The sequence below is a fragment of the Channa argus genome, chromosome 5 (genome assembly GCF_033026475.1).
Source record: "Channa argus isolate prfri chromosome 5, Channa argus male v1.0, whole genome shotgun sequence".
Lineage (NCBI taxonomy): Eukaryota > Metazoa > Chordata > Actinopteri > Anabantiformes > Channidae > Channa > Channa argus.
The window spans coordinates 1,414,988-1,431,165 of record NC_090201.1 but is presented as its reverse complement, the minus strand read 5'-3'; the positions used below and the strand labels follow the sequence as shown (position 1 = coordinate 1,431,165).

General features: G+C 39.9%; 1 protein-coding gene across 3 annotated transcripts in view; it reads right to left on the bottom strand.

Moving 5' to 3' along the window:
* Positions 1-358: 358 nt before the first annotated feature.
* fbln2 (fibulin 2) overlaps positions 359-16,178 on the bottom strand; it is a 73,573-nt gene continuing 57,753 nt past the window's right edge. For 2 of the 3 annotated variants that reach the window (XM_067505231.1, XM_067505230.1), the window contains exons 9-17: positions 15,884-16,018; positions 12,656-12,793; positions 11,049-11,192; positions 10,082-10,210; positions 8,042-8,167; positions 6,861-6,977; positions 5,341-5,469; positions 4,144-4,267; positions 359-2,135 (exon numbers count right to left, since the gene is read on the bottom strand). In XM_067505231.1, coding sequence (XP_067361332.1) covers positions 1,775-2,135; positions 4,144-4,267; positions 5,341-5,469; positions 6,861-6,977; positions 8,042-8,167; positions 10,082-10,210; positions 11,049-11,192; positions 12,656-12,793; positions 15,884-16,018 — 1,403 coding nt within the window. In that variant the 3' untranslated portion in view covers positions 359-1,774. The remainder of the gene's footprint in view (positions 2,136-4,143; positions 4,268-5,340; positions 5,470-6,860; positions 6,978-8,041; positions 8,168-10,081; positions 10,211-11,048; positions 11,193-12,655; positions 12,794-15,883; positions 16,019-16,178) is intronic. The other variant, XM_067505232.1, reaches the window with a different exon arrangement.

The window sequence follows — 16,178 nt, the reverse complement described above, 5'->3', positions numbered from 1 at the left end:
TCCCTACTTTCCATTTGAAACGCTATCTGTTAGAATGTATTAATAGGCTGAGGTAGCAAAGCACACACAACTTTCCGGGAGGGAATTGTGGAGGGTGTAACACATAGTAAATGTTCCTGGTGGAGCAGTGGAACAGGTGATAAAACAGTTAAGATAAGAAGTGCTTGGGCTTACTGCAATGCACTAAAATTAAAATGCTGTCATATTCTAATAAAGTAGTTGTTTAAAAAATGAGGCCCCGCTCTCTTCATTCGTTCACCAGTAGATGGAGCTGTTGGCTCACTGTTCACACAGTACATGGCTGACAACATGTAATTAGTAAAACATAAAAAAAAAAAAAAAAACTGTGAAGCTGAAAAACATGGAATTAGTAGTTTTATTGAGAAATAATACTTTGATCATCAGTTGTTGATTGGTTTATAGATATAAATATCATGTGGCAGCTGAAACTGTACATGCTGTACCAGGACAGTCTGGAGCTATAACAGCAGACTGTGGCTGGTGTATACAAGATTTTTTTTAACCCTGAGATAATTACAACACAGTAACATATCCAGTAATAAAGAAGAGAATATAACAGGACCATTACATCATAATGAAGACACAAAATTTCTAGTGTGATTTGCAAAAACTCTGATTTGAGTCAGATTTCATCCAATTGCATTAAAAGGGATTTATACCAACTGGTGAATAAACTGTAGAAGAAAATGTAATATTTGAATGATCAGCTACTCCTTTCTACCTATGTTGAAAAAAAATGAGTTGTGACTGTGGAGGCACAAAACTGAATGTAAGTTTTATGTTTTGAAGAAAAGTTAATTTAAAAAAAGGTGTTAATAACATTTTTAAAATGGAGTGTAAAAATACAAAAATATAAAGATTTGAATTATAATGTTGAATTGTAAAACAAATACAAAATTGTTTAAAATTACTATTTTATAATTTATTCTATTAATATTCTTTATTATACCGGAGCAACTAACTTGGCCTGGTCTGGGCATATGTAGACACCAATTGAGAAAAGTACGAAACTAAATTTGTGGCAATATCAAAATATACAAGAAGCAAAACAATCTAATAAAGTTTCTTTGTTTATTATTTTGGGATTTAATATGAGAGGGAAGACATGGAAGTTATGGCCACAGCGCTGATTAATATAACAGTTAAATTTGAATTTTTCTCCGTAAAAGTCAAATAAATGAAAATAGGTTTATGTTTGCTATTAACTAAAGGAAAGAAAAGAACGAATAGTATTTTGGCAACTCATCAGTCATTCACATGTATTTTTGTACACTCCATTCTAATTATTTCCCTAACAATATAACTTATCAATATATGTAATTACATGTTGGACTTGGTCACTTCCTGGACGGTGGCAAGCGGCATGAACACTGGGTTTTGTAATTCTTATCCAAATTAACCTTTACATAGGGAGTTCAAAGTGTGTGAGTGTCAATGAGTAGAGCAGAGCACAAACCACCAACCCTCATTTGTGCAGTCAACTGTGCCACCATCTGTATGAACAAACCGCTTCAATGGACCCTAGAACAACAGTGGTACATGCAAGCAAGGTTGCGTTTCGCAAAGCCAGGCTGAAAAAATTCTCCGGTGCATAGAAATACAAGGTTTCTCAGGAAGTATGATTGTCATATAAACGCAGCAAGAAGCCTGCCTGTGTTTGGCAACAATTTTACAAGGTTTTCTATAGGTTTCATTGTGGTGAGGCGTTAAAAAAACTGTAGCACCATGTGAAATTTGTAGTCTCTATTTGGTGTTACATAGTGCTAGATGTGATGAAGACGTAGATCCTGGCAAGGAACGATGTGAAGGTCCCCTGCCTCAGCAACTTCATCTCCACGTCTATTACAAAGTCTTTGGGCTCGTGAACGTGTCTTGTCAAGTAGACAGCACCTGTGAAGCTATTCAGCTTGCGAGTGCTGAAGTAGCCCTCCTCGTTGCCCTTGGTGATGCCAACGACGATGTGGTCACCAGAGTAGGCCGGGGACGGTCCAATTCGAAAGATCTGGGCTGGAATGATTATGTTGGTCTGGAAGCTGAGCTGGTAGTATGTGATCCGCACTGGCGAGCTCTGGCAGTCCAAGGAGTTGATGGGACAGCTGAGCCGCTCACAGCGTCTGAAAATTAGTCGAAACCCACAGAGAAAGAGATTTACGAGTGAGACAAAGCTCAGAGGCCTGATACTTCTGCTGTATTGAAAGAATTTCTACTAGAACATTAAAGATGGTTTTCCAACACAATCTTTCCTAAACATGATCCAGATGTTTTTGTGCCTAAACTTAACCACTTTGATTGTTTGCTTAGACCTAAGAAGGCTGTGGCTCCGCATTTATTTTTTGGAATCATGACAGCAATGTTCAGATGCACCATTGCGCAGGACGGTAGTAGGTCATCACTGAACCACAATGATCACCCTGATAAGGACTGACTACCGTCCGCTGAATAATGTCCAGATCACGTGTAAAATTATGGATCAAATTCTGCCAGAAATCTGTGGGTCATCATTCACAGCAAACTGAGCTTGACCGACCATATCTTCTGTCTCATGCACCATATAATAGATCTCAAGCAAAACTCTTTGACTCATTGGTCCCATGATGGTGGAACGAGCTTCCAAACTCTGCACGCTGAGCAGCCTCAATCCTCTAACATTCAAAAAACTGTTGAAAACACAACTCTTCTGCGACTTTCTATGCAAAAAAAAAAGAAACTTTGTATCTTTTCTCTCCTGCACTTGCATCTGACAAAATGGACACATTTCTTTTCATAGCACTACTGTTTCTCCTTAACTTGGATTTTTGCTGCCTTGTACCACACTTTTACTTCAGGTTTCTTTTGGAACTGCTTTGGTAAATGCAAATTAGAGCCAGGCCAGAAGAAAAGACAACACCATGCGCCCCATTACAATAAAATGGCATATGAGGAGATACCAACTTGACCCTAAAGCTAACAGGGACCTTAAGCTTGAACAAATGTTTTTAGAAGTAACAAAAATGGTGGAGTGTATAAAAAAGGTTATAGAAAAATAATGCAGTCTATCAGTGCAAAAGTTTGCATCCCTGTAATTTCTGAAGAAACGTCTGCACAACTTGAATGTGCATTAAACAATAAACTTTGTTTGAATTTCTTGCCATTTCAAACTTAGGGAAAGCATCCAAATGTATGAGCAAGCAGATGAAATCATCTGAACTGGATAACTCCTCCAGATTATGTCATGAGAAGAAGAAGAAAGGTATTTTAATATACAAAAGACAGAGGAAAGCTGATACCAATAATATGAACAACTGCATTCGTTATTTTGCAGTGTGCAACATAAGAAAGCTAGTTTTCAGAGACAATACAGCATATTTATAATTCTATTCACTTCAACGGGTTAATCAATGGCAAGTTTTTCATCCTCATTTCTTGCTTGTTTGTATTTGATTATCTCCTCAATCAGACAATTATCCATTGCAGATGTACAGTGTGTTAGCAGATAAATTAGGATGTTGTCATGCTGCCCATAAATCAAAAAAAGGAAGGAGCTGGATAAATATGTATGACTTCAAGCGTCTAATTCTATGCTTGTACAAAATGTTAAATTATTAGTCCTATCAGCATTGGTATTCCCCCAACTGCCCCTTACTGACAGGACTCAGCCAGAGTCATCAGTCAGAATTTACTGTGTGTCTTGGAAACTTGTTGCAGTGAATCACAGAGTGGCACTAAAGCATTTTAATCTTAGCCGCCTTGTCCATGGCCGCCAAGTGTCCTCATGGATGAAAAATGTTTGCCCGTGCAGAGCCAGGGCACGTCACGCTGAGGTTCATTCTTAGTCTCTTCATAGTATTGATAAGATGCCTCCCGTCCGGAGACAGCGTGTGTGCTGTTTCTGTCCAGCGGAGGACAAAGCGGGGAGAGCTGCAGAGACGGCCCTGGGAAGCACCGAGCTGAACTAAGGTAAAAGCTCTCAAAAGAAAAACGAATCCAGGTTGATCCTTAAAGAGGCAGTAAGTCAAGTTTTTATTGTCCAAGATCATATTTGCTATCAGGTCCTTATGCTTCGCTCTGCAAAAACCTTGTGATCAGTGTGAAGTGATCAGGTGGGAAAAGTGAAACATTAAAACATTTTAGGACGTGACTCACGTGTCTGACACCTTCTTGTAATTGTGAGGGCAGTTAAAGGAAAGACATCTGTAGCTTCCCTGCAGGTTGTAGCATGTGTGTCCATGGGAGCAGTTGTGGGTGCCAGTGGTGCACTCATCAATATCTGAAAAATAGCACAAAAGAAGGGACAGAACACCAAAGAGGGACACATCTGTAATTATAAACCTGCTGAATTCGGTTAGCTTGAATTTAAGTGAAAGGGTTTCATTAAAGTACCTTGTCTCACTTGTTAAGAGAGAGAGACGAGAAGGTTGAGGTCACTTTGTTTTAATACAGGAATTGGCCACAACATTAATACCACCTGGTGGTGTTTAATGTGGTGGACAGTGTTGAGAGGTGTCTGAACCCACGGTGCATGGTTTGCTGTGTTTAGGTGTGTTTTCCTGTGTTTTGAACAGTCTGGGTTTCACCAGTTAAACAGGTTAATGTGTTATCGTACAATTTGGGGAAACTCATAGACCCACACAGGCTAACTGGTTTCTGTTTGTTCAAACGGTGGCTGCGTCCACAAAAGCCAGATCAGCGCAGACCATCACGTACACAACAAAGATGATGCATATGGAGCTACTGCACGCGGTCACAGAGCGGTCAGAGTGACCACGCCGAGCCCTGTCCAGCAGGGGTGGAGCCAGACAATCACAAATTTGGAAACCTTTACAAAAATAGTCATAAACAAATAATAATAAACAGTTTGCAGGAATAATCCACTTTGTTGCAACTGCTACAAAATTCTAACATGACCAAACACTTGAAACCACCCTAAATTTACAAAAATAAAAATGTATCTATATATAATGACAGTGATTTTTTTTTCAGCTTTCTTTACTCTGAAAGTTCTACAGCAGGTACCACCCCTGGTTTCCAGCATTTTCTTATGTGTGTCCACTAATGATGGACATAATGGGATATGACTTAAAGCTTTTTCAAAAGCTAGTAACTCAAGTACAAATTTTGACACACAAGAAGCATAAAAGGAGCTGAACACTGTCAGTGCCTCTCTTTGCAGGTGTAGCCACCAAGTTTCCATTTAGTGTAGTTTTTTTATTATCTTTATAAGAACTTAAGATGAATGTCAATAAATTCAGCTGTGAAATGAGAAAAATACGTTAAATGATAGGAATCAAAACTGAACCTGAAACTGCTTTGCTGTTAATGTTCCCATTTTAAAGGCCTCACCTTTACAGGTGCGTCCATTGGAAGACAGGACGTATCCATGAGGAGGACAGGCACACTGGTAGCTGCCTGGTACGTTAACACACTTGAAGGAACAGAGGTTCCCGATGCTCTGCGAGCACTCGTCAATATCTGTTAGATACACAAGCGCACACACTGTCACTCAGTGACCAAATCCAATCGGTTACTGCTGAGAGTCGTGCTGCATTCAGACCCGTTTCAGCGTCGGTAAGCTACAACAAAGACCAGTGGACTTTTTGCTCTTGTTTATTAATGAAAACTCTGCCTGTTAATACTTTCAACGCTTAACACCATAGATTTTACGCTGCTGAGGAACATTCACTGTAAATACATCTGGGCATCATACTGCCTGTCCCCCTGTGTGATGGTCTGAGATGTACACAATCATTGACAGCCCGTATTAAATTATTTTTAAGACGATGACAAGACTTGTAGTTTTACAGCTATTACACTGGCACTGACATTTCATTCCGCTGTGGCATTATTTTAATGGAAAACTGAGTCTAGAGTTTGTTTTTGATACGACAGTAATTTCATCATTAATTCCATTATTGTGCAGCTTCAATAACAAAATACAGAGAAAAGTCGACCACAACAACTGATGGTAAAGGCTCATTTAAATGTGTCACACATGGATATTTCATTGCATATATCACATGTTAGATTATATGCAAGGAGTGCAGCAAGAGGGTTTATTGGTCTTCATTAGTATCTGCATGATTAGGTCTGAAACTTTCTTCAAAAGTAAAAAACATGGGCACCTTTCAAATATGCTATCAGGTGGAGCTCTTAGTTCAGAATGCTCATTTATCTGATCTCCTTAAACCTAATGTTGCACCGAAGCTCTGCACTCTCTGGGCCTCTGGGTCCAGGCAAAGTCAGCAGGCTGCAGGGCCCTGACAGAGGACGGGGCCACTGAAGGGAAACACCTCCCTGCTGACACCAGACAGTCGGAAACTGCAGAGGAATTTAAACCTATTTATATGCCTTAACTTTTACTCAGTGGCTCAGCAGCACCAGATTATTCAGGGCTTGTGCCAGTTACAATGCATGGCTGATGGCTTGGTTTCAGTCTCAACGTATCCATCAGGCTGAGTGTGCCTCTCTTGCTCTCCTCTTCCCTCTGTTGCACCCGTCTGTCGCGAGAGAAGGATGTCTCCCCTGTTGCTGACTCCAAAGAATTTTTTTTCCATTAAAGGGTTTTTGGGGGGAGTTTTTTCTTATCTACTCTGAGGTTGTAGGACAGGGGGCCGTTGCTCTTGTACAGATTGTAAAGCCCCATGAGGCAATTCTGTGATTTTTCAACTGTAAATAAACTTTGCTGATTTGACGATGATGCAGCACACTGAATTCCACTGAGGCAGGCTTCTTAAAGTTTGCCCCACCTGTTAGCAACTGCGCAACAAATATATCATCCTTTCAATGTGTATTTGAGGTAGTGTAGTGTATTTCCTCAGCTGTTCTCAAATGAGCTTTGTTTCGGTAACTGCGAAAGAAAATACCTTCACAGGTGTGTCCGTCCTCTTTCAGGTAGTAGCCTTGGCGGCAGTAGCACTGATATGAGCCATAGATGTTGGCGCACTCCTGGCCGCAAGGGTTTCTGTCACATTCATTTACATCTAAACACAGACGAGGAAAAAGGAATGTTAGAATTCACTCCATGAAGTCCAAGGCTATATACTGTAGACACACACACACACACACAATATTTTAAGCCATGGATCAGTGGATTAATACACATTTTGTGCTTCATTGAGCATTTGTAGGATCATGATGCCATTAATCTGTCTTTAATTGAACCATGTCACCTAATGCAACCATGTGGCTCAATGTAGCAGCTAGAGACAAATATAATATTGGTCTTTCTGTGTAATTGAACAATAGCAATAATGAAAAATATAAAATACCACTAGTCTTTTGTTATATATACACTAATTTTTAACAGCACCATGTACAGAAATGTCAGTGTAAGAAGGAAAATTGAGGTAAAAGAACTTGGTATTTGACTTTGAGAGGGTTTGTAAATTAAAACTAAGATAAGAATAAAAAGAAAAACAATCTTAAGAATTAAAACCTTCTAATGCTATTTGTTATTAAAGCGATTACTCCAGAAAGACATTTTTCCAGGACGTGGAAAAAAATCAATCTGAAAAGTACAAATTTAAAAACCAGATCAGGTTTTGGAATAAACCCAGATAAATACAAAGCTTCACCTTTTAGATTTGTGCACAGAAGTATACACAACTCAATTAAGTTCCCTCAGTAACAGCTGGGACAAGCTGAGTGTGATGTGCATTCTGCTCCGGGTCAGCTTCGCTTTTTGAAGTTCAACCACATCTTCAATTGACTTATGAATGACAGCACCTGAACCTGTAAACACTTGTGTATGCAGCCATCTGATGCCTCCGCTTCCCAGAGATAGAGACTAAATTAAATTCCACCAGAAAACGTTTAAACTGATAACAAAAGACTTAAAAGGGACAAATAAACAGTTTTATATCAATATATATATATATATATATATATATATATATATATAATCTCCAAAGTCTGTGCAAAGCCTGCATTTTGAGGCTTCACTCTACGTTTCCGTTCTGCAAGGAAAATTGAGCCGTCTTGTCTGAGCAAGGTGGATTGAGATCGTGGATGTGTTAAAGGTGTTAAACAAAAACATCTAGCTTACCTTCACAGTTCTTGCCATCAATGGCTAGAGAGAAGCCAGCTGTGCATGAGCAGTGGTAGGAGCCTGGGGTGTTTTCGCAGGTCTGGGCACACAGCCTGCCTGGATAGCGCCAGCACTCATTTACATCTGTCAGAGCAGGAGTAGAAGCTATTAGGCAGCGGACAGATGCCTCCAGGCGACTATGGACTCAACGTCAGTTCTCATTCAGACATGTACCAAATGATTTGAAAGTCACCTTTTTCACCTTTTTGGCTAATTTTTCTTATTCATACTTACATCTGTTTAGGAATAGGCCTGACATTTAGTTGGCATTTGTTTAGTTTTTACATTAAAATGTCACTGAAGCAGGAAATTACAATCCCTAATTCTTTTCCCGTGTAAGAACAAACTATTAATATTCAGCCAATGCTAACAGTCTCTGCAGAGATGGTTCATAACTGTGAGTGTGTCCCAGACTATGAATAGGCACAAAAGAGCTGATCACTAACTTTAGCATGTTGGGAGGAATGAAACCGTTGCTGTTTGACTGCTGCTCATGTACGGAGCACAGAAAACCCTCCACGCTACTAAAGTTACCCATTTGAAAGAAAATGTATCTGCAACACTTTTATAAATAATCTCATATAAACTCTAGTTAATATAAACCCTGCAATTTCCCTGCCTTTAGTCAAGTAATGCACTTCACTAAAACTTTGAGGTACTTGTACTATACTAGAGTATTCCAATTCTATATTACATTTACTACAAAACAATTCGTACGAAATCTTGTACTTATATAATATTTGTCTTCAGTTATTTTGCAGATGCAGATTTTTTAAACAGCATCACATCCACTGTGAAGTATTATTATGAGTAAAATCAGCTCCACCTTTATAGTAACACAGATCTTTGGATCTTTTTTTCTTAACTATCTCTTAAAATCTGGACCAGACGTTTACATTTATTTCATTGAGAGTTCTAACACTATTACTGTTATAATAATCGGTTTTCTCAGTGAAATGTTATATTTAGTTTTATATTCATATATTTATTATTCCAACTTAACTAACAAACAGTTGTACTTCTACTTGTTTTTTTAGGAAAGTACTTACAGTTTTACTTTTAGTATTTACTTTATGAACCTGTCTGTACTATCTTGGTGGATTTCGGAGCACAAATCCACACTTTCTCTTCCTCCTCCACACTCTGGTCGACTGCCTCTCCCAGAGATGCAGGTGTTGTCGCGTCAAGGAACATCTGCATCTCCTCGTTCGCTTCTCCCAATTCTAACTTAACCTGTGCAGTGACTGCTGCAGGAATAAATTAAACTCTGTGAGAACTTGTTATTTCATGCTGCAGTTGCATTCTATTTTAGGAAAGTCAGATGGTGGCTAGGTCACGGTTATAATCTCTGCTCAACAATAAAGGGAGTCCAGAAAAAATCAGGTAGACTCTAGTTTAATCAAGGTCATGCACGAGGACCCACACTGGTAAATAACAGATTGCACACTCAGAATTAGTATCTGTCTGCCAGTCTTCTTCAGCCTAACACTATTTGTCTGTTCTTCTTCTTTGCCATATGCACACGTTTTTTCAAAGCTGATGTGTGAAGAATGTGAATGAGAGTTGAATTGAATCTTTCAAATGATTCTGATTGCATCATTTTTGTTTGTAGGAAAATCAAACTGTCGTGGTGGAAGGTGGTGCAGCCTGTGAATTGCTTTGAGTCCATTTATCTTAGTTTCTCTGGTTTGGACAAGTGGGTCCGAGAAAGTCTGAATGTAAAAATGTAAAAATGAAAAGTCAATTAAAGGCTGTTAACCTTGATCCCCCATTATTTCTTTTAAATCAAATTGTTTGGAGCATATGACTGTTTTCCACAGTCCTCACTGTTTATGGTATTAATATGTGAAATGTGACAACACTCCGGATTTGAAGAGTAACTAAAGATGTGAGGTGTTCTCTCCCTCCAGGGCAGTTCTGCCTTCAAAAAACTGTTTGAACAACTAAATCTCTAATCTCCTCATCACCATTTCACAGAGCTGACACTGCGATACGTACCGGTGCAGACTTTGCGGAGGGCGTCATACTGGTAGCCCGTCTGACAGTCACAGCGGTAGCTGCCAGGGAGGTTGTGACAGATCTGGCCCACAGCACAGTGGTGCGTCCCCATCTGACATTCATCAATGTCTAGATCGACAGAGAGAAAGATAAAAACCACAAACAACTCGGCTGACTGTGTCCTGATCCGAAACACAAACTCCTACCAACACCACTAGATACAGTACAAATACTGTACAGACACATAATGTCCTGATCAAGTGGTTTCGCACAAATCCGGACACTAGTCCTTTTACAGTCAGAATGTAGTGATACTGAGTCTGCAAGAATACTTCAAATGACCTAAAGAATACCCTCCCGAGTGGTTATTAATATATCTTGCCAGAGCTGGTAGGTGCCTAATTACATTTACTTATGTACTGTGCATAAGTACAATTTTGAGAAGCTTGAACTTTACCGGAGAAGTTCAATTTAAGATGCTTGTTAACACACATTTTCTTTTTTTAAACAGTTCACCTAACATGGACGTCTTTGGACTGAGGGAGGAAACCGGAGTATGCAGAGGAAACCCACACAAACACAAGGACAACATGCAAACTCGAAACAGAAATACCCAATGTGTGCCAGAGGATTCCAACGGGGGACCTAGCAGTGCTAACCACTCCACCACTGTGCTGCCCTTTTTATATGACATATATTACACGGTTTATTTATGTCACTGTGATACTGGGATGAGATTTAAAACATTTTTATATAACTCGTCTGTTTTTGCTCCTTCACACCAAAGCAACAAGCAATTACAGAACATAACTAAAAATATATAACTATGTGTAATAAATATAAATACCTATTGAAAGCAGAATCATGACTGACTTTGCATTGATTCAAATATTACAATGTATTTCTGACTGTCCCTTATTTAATTTTACGAAGTTGCAAGCTTAATGCGTAAAGAGCTAAATCTCACCGACACACTTGGCTCCATCAGGGCTGGAGTGATATCCATGGCTGCACTTTCTGATTTTCTTTTGGCATGTGTAGGAGCCCACTGTGTTGATACAGTTAAATCCTGAGATGCACGGCTCACTCAGGCTGCTGCACTCATTTATGTCTACAGAAACACACACACAAAGAGCATCAAGCCTCAAGACGGCTGAGAATGTGGACTTCAAGAGAAGAGTAATTGTTAGCAGGTTTAATCCTGAGTGACGTATCTATCTACTATGCCGATTTCCTCCGAGTAATTTGAACGCGACAATTACGGAGCTGTGTTGTCACGTGTTGGCTTGTTTACAGTGATCGTGGAGTCTCAGTGTATAGCAGTTCCAACACTCAGGGAGCAGTGTCCATGAAATGGATTAAAAACTATAAAATCAATCAATGTGTGGAATATGGTCATGGATGGTTGGAGGAAACAAACACAGTCGCAGGAATGTCAAGTAGTGTTTAGGTGCATTTGCAGAACTGGGGAAGAAAGTTTAATGTGGAAAACTCCTAAAACCATTTTAAAACACACAAGCTGTAAGATTTATAGAAAGCTGATGGAAGCGTTCCGCTCTCAGGGACCCATCTGTAACATATGTGCAATCGTCTGCTGGCAGACAATAAGTCTAATGACTGTTTGCTCTCTGTAACTGTAATAGCTGAAGTACTACATATTGGAGACTTTGATGGTATCAGGCACCAATGGGTGAACATAATGTAAAAAGTACCAAATTTATTCCCTCATTCCAAGATGAGGACGTGGTCTTGGCACGGCTACAAAATATCTGTACACTAACTACTTATTTTTTATTATTTTTTTATGATTTATTTTATTTTTATTTCTTTACTTATTTCTTTGAAGGGGGTGCGGAGGTTGGGGCGGCTGTGGCAAATATTTCTGTGAATTGTGAAGTTGCTGTTGCCTGTGTGTTAAACTCAATACAAATTTAATTACAACAACAACAAAACAGATGTTGAGGTCAAAGAAGTCAGTCTTTTTTGACAACGTTTTTGGCAGATTGGATGTCATTTTTGGCATGAAAATATAACATAAAATATATATAACTTCAATATTCATGAACTACATTTTCACAACCAGTAACTGAGTCAAACAATATGCAACATTCAAATGAAAATCAGAGACAAACAATCATTAACAATCCTCCACAGAGCCTCCACTTATCCAAACTGCAGGTTTCTGGACTGTAGGAGGAAACCAGACTGCCAGAGACAAGCAACAGGAAAACATGGGAACTCACACAGAGAAGCCTCCTTTCAGCCAGCAGAACCAGAAATGACCTTCAAGCTGTGAGGTGGCAATGCTAACCACACCGCTAAGACAGTCAGTGGCTAGAATTAATATGCCAGTAGTCATCAATAATATCATTGTATCGAATGACGATGTGAAAATCACGTTACAGTGGGAAAGTGTTTGCAGATATTTCCCTTAGGAGGCAGTTCACAACTTGTTTCTTCCGCATCTACTGTACGTGCAAACCCGGATTCACCCTGAAGCCCTTCTAACAGATGTATCTGGACATGGTAAGACAGTGAGACGAAGACCCCTTGGTTTCCATTGCACCCTCTTACCAATACAGTTGCCATGAGCATCCTCTGTGAAGCCGCTGATGCACTTGTGTTTGAGATTACACAGGAACGAGCCCACTGTGTTCTCACACACCAAGCCCACACGGCAGTTGTGGGTTTGCAGCGCACACTCGTCAATGTCTGGAAAGAAAGAACAGAAAAAAAAAAACATTAAAGTCGTGAGTCCACTTGACAAATTCGTTGAATTATAAAGAGTTTCCAGCTGCTCACAGCTCCAGCTCCCAGTTTGTTAACATTACAGTAGGTGGCACTGTGACACAAGGACAGAATCCCAGGAACTCAAACTTCCACTCTGTTAATGTTTGACCTCAGAATAAATCCCCCTCCCATTAAAAAAAAAAAAAAAAAAAAAAATCACTTATTCCAAGTCAGCAATTAACGGAAGTTGAACACTGTCTTAAATGACAGTGATTGAATCCCATGAGCAGTGGATGGAATATAAAGATTTAGCTTTTGTGCTGCGAGCCCCTGTCTCTCCGGAGTTCACGTTCCATCCACTGAGACTGGTCTCGTGGTAAACAGGCGGAAGGTCTTAATTTGAGTTTTTCTCCACCGATCATCATCAGAGGGCTAGATAGGCGACGTCACGGTGGAGAGCACTCCTTTCTTTCATGCAGCTAATTAGTTTTTCCTCTGTTGGCTGGTCGACTAAATATTACCTTCATTATCCAGCCACATTGATTAGTCCTCCCTGGTGCCAAGTGCTGATGACACGAGTCACAGATCTTCAAAGTGCTGCACCACCCGCACAATGCCGCCTTTCTACAACGCAATCGGGGTGATTATCTTGTCACATACTGAACCTGGGCATCTGCCCGAAGCACAAACATCACTGCTGGGCCAAAAAAACATTAGCATAAATCTTAATGGAGACTTGCTGACTGAGCTGAGTAATGACCACAGACATACAATTCACAAAAAAAAAAAGAAAAAAAGAAAGAAAGAAAGATCAGAATCTCAGTTTGAAAATGGTTCTAAAGATCGTTTAACTGCTTATTTGATTTCCACACATTGCTCGGAGGATTTGTTTAGATTTGTGTGAAACAGAGGTTGATTGTATTAATTTGAAAAGGGAGTGAGGGTGGAAATGGGGTGTCTCAACATTTCCTGCTTCTGTTAGAGTCTCTCTGAAAACAACTGACTGCCATAATAATCATGGCAGAACGCTCCAATAGCCTCAGTACCTATTCACGTCGAACTAAACCGCACTCGTCCATTCAGGCCTTATTTTATTCTACATGGACTCTTTGGGACAAATTATTTGGAGTTTGCAGCAGCACAATTAGAGCCATAAAGGGGGTTTGATGGCAAACATTAGGACCAGAATAGCCTGCGCCAGTGCCTGCAGTCTCTATTACAGCGTGTCAGTTTGAGTCAGAGATGACAGACTGGTGTGCTGTTGGTTGCTGGATCGTTTCTAAGTACTGTAGCTTAGAAACTGGAAACACTGAGTATCACACTACGACACAAACACATGTCTCTGTGCCCGGTTGTGTTATGAAGTGGAAATACACTGACGGTAAAGCAGTGTTTGCAATCTTACTACATGAATGCTGCAACTACTGCCATGAATATGCTGTCAATCAATCTAATGGGCCCAGCATTATTAGAAATTCCATTAATAGTAGACAAACGTTTAGCTCGACATTGAAATTAGTATTATCAAGAGCTGACTTTCTCACTGCGGAGTCGTCGGACAGTGATCTGGTCTGTTCACGCATGTGCTCATTCGAGCTTTACACAGACTTCTTATCAGTTAATGTCCGAGTCAACTAACTTTTGCAGTTTTAGTTCTCCGGTTAGCATCAGCATACGTTCACGCTTCTGGTGCATGTTTGAAAACAGTTTAACTCTCATGTGAGAGCTTGTGCACTCTCACGTTTGCTTTTCTATGACCCATGACTATAATTTCTCAACATTAATCCGGAGTCACATCTGGCCTCAAAGCTACAATGCTCACTTTTATCAGACCGTTGATGTTGTGTTATATTCTCTCTTTCTAGCAGTGTTTGTTAATGTCAGGATCTGCTAATCCAAGGCCAATAAGTTAGTAAGCAGTTCACTAACCCAAAGTCCTTGGACCAAATTAGTCATTTGTCGCTCATATACCTTCTTATGCGACAAACAGAAAAGTTTGTTGTAAAGATGGCACCCATGGCACTGGGCATGTGCTGCAATTGCACTTCTCTGGGGCCAGGCGCCATAATGGAGGCTTTTCTAAACTGGCAAAAATGCTGGATTACAACTGTGCACACATTGGGTTTGGCTGGTTTTAGGCACGAAGGAAACATGGTTAGCTTAAGTAAAAATGTTGTGGTTTTGCTTGAAAACACATCTTTGCCAATGTTACACAACAATTCAAAGCAGACCAGTTGCTCTTCTCACAAAGTAGCTGCTCAACAATGGGACCTGTAGCATTACAATGACACCTGCAGTTACCATGGTAACCGTGGGCTCCTCCAAGTTAGCCACAAATAAAATTCTAAGGATTATTTTGGAACATAACTTTATGCATAACCAAACCATTTCAGGTCTCTACTGCTGCAAAGATAATCAGTTAATCAGATAATCAAACATGCACATATCCCATTTAACCCAGACTCCCGCAAAATCTTTTAATGATGCCGATGCTGCCTGATGACGTTTGTGTATCAGTCAGTGGTTGGATAGTTTAAAGGTCACTGATTTTGAACTTGCTTCTTTAGGTTCTACTTTGGGTAGTACATGTACATAAATGCCATTAAACTTTGACTTCGCTATATCAAAATTTGTCTCTACTTCTAGCTGCAAAATGCCTCCAGAAGACATCACTTGGAGGAACCTTCATTTCAGATTATGTCATCTTGTTGCTCACACTGTAGAGTTTGTAATCATGGTCAACCTGCTTTTCCAGAGCTCCTCCAGATGACATCATTTGAAAAAAAAAAAAAAAAACTCCTCCAGGTGATATCCTCTATAGGAGTACTTCAGCTAGAAGCAGAGAAATATTTAAATATAGTGAAGTCAGAAGGAAGTTTAAAAGCGTTAATGTACATTTGCATGTGTTTTTGTTATTGTTCTTTTGTTATTGTCCTTCTAAAAAGAAGCTAAAAGTCCTGCACAGCACATTAAAGAAGACATCCTCAGCTTTCCACTAGCTACTTTAGTGGTTCTGGAAAGGACTTCTGGTTAAATTGGCCTAATGAAATACTTCAGTAACAATGTACTCACCCTCACAAATGCCGCTCCTCAGCTGGTAGCCTGCAGGACAAGTGACCTGCAGCTCGCATACAAATGAACCCACGGTGTTCACACAGCGTTCAGTGGCCAGACAGCTGTGGGTGCTGGCCACACACTCGTCCACATCTGCAGAAAGACAACTGTGTGAGTGAAATGATGTGAGGGTGCGTTTGTTGGTCGACACGTCTCCTTCACTAAAGCTCTCTGCTGCTCTTTGCATTTTCGGCACAATAACTGATGGCCAGACAGTTCAGAATATCAAATTGAGTGCAGCAATAAATTCCTT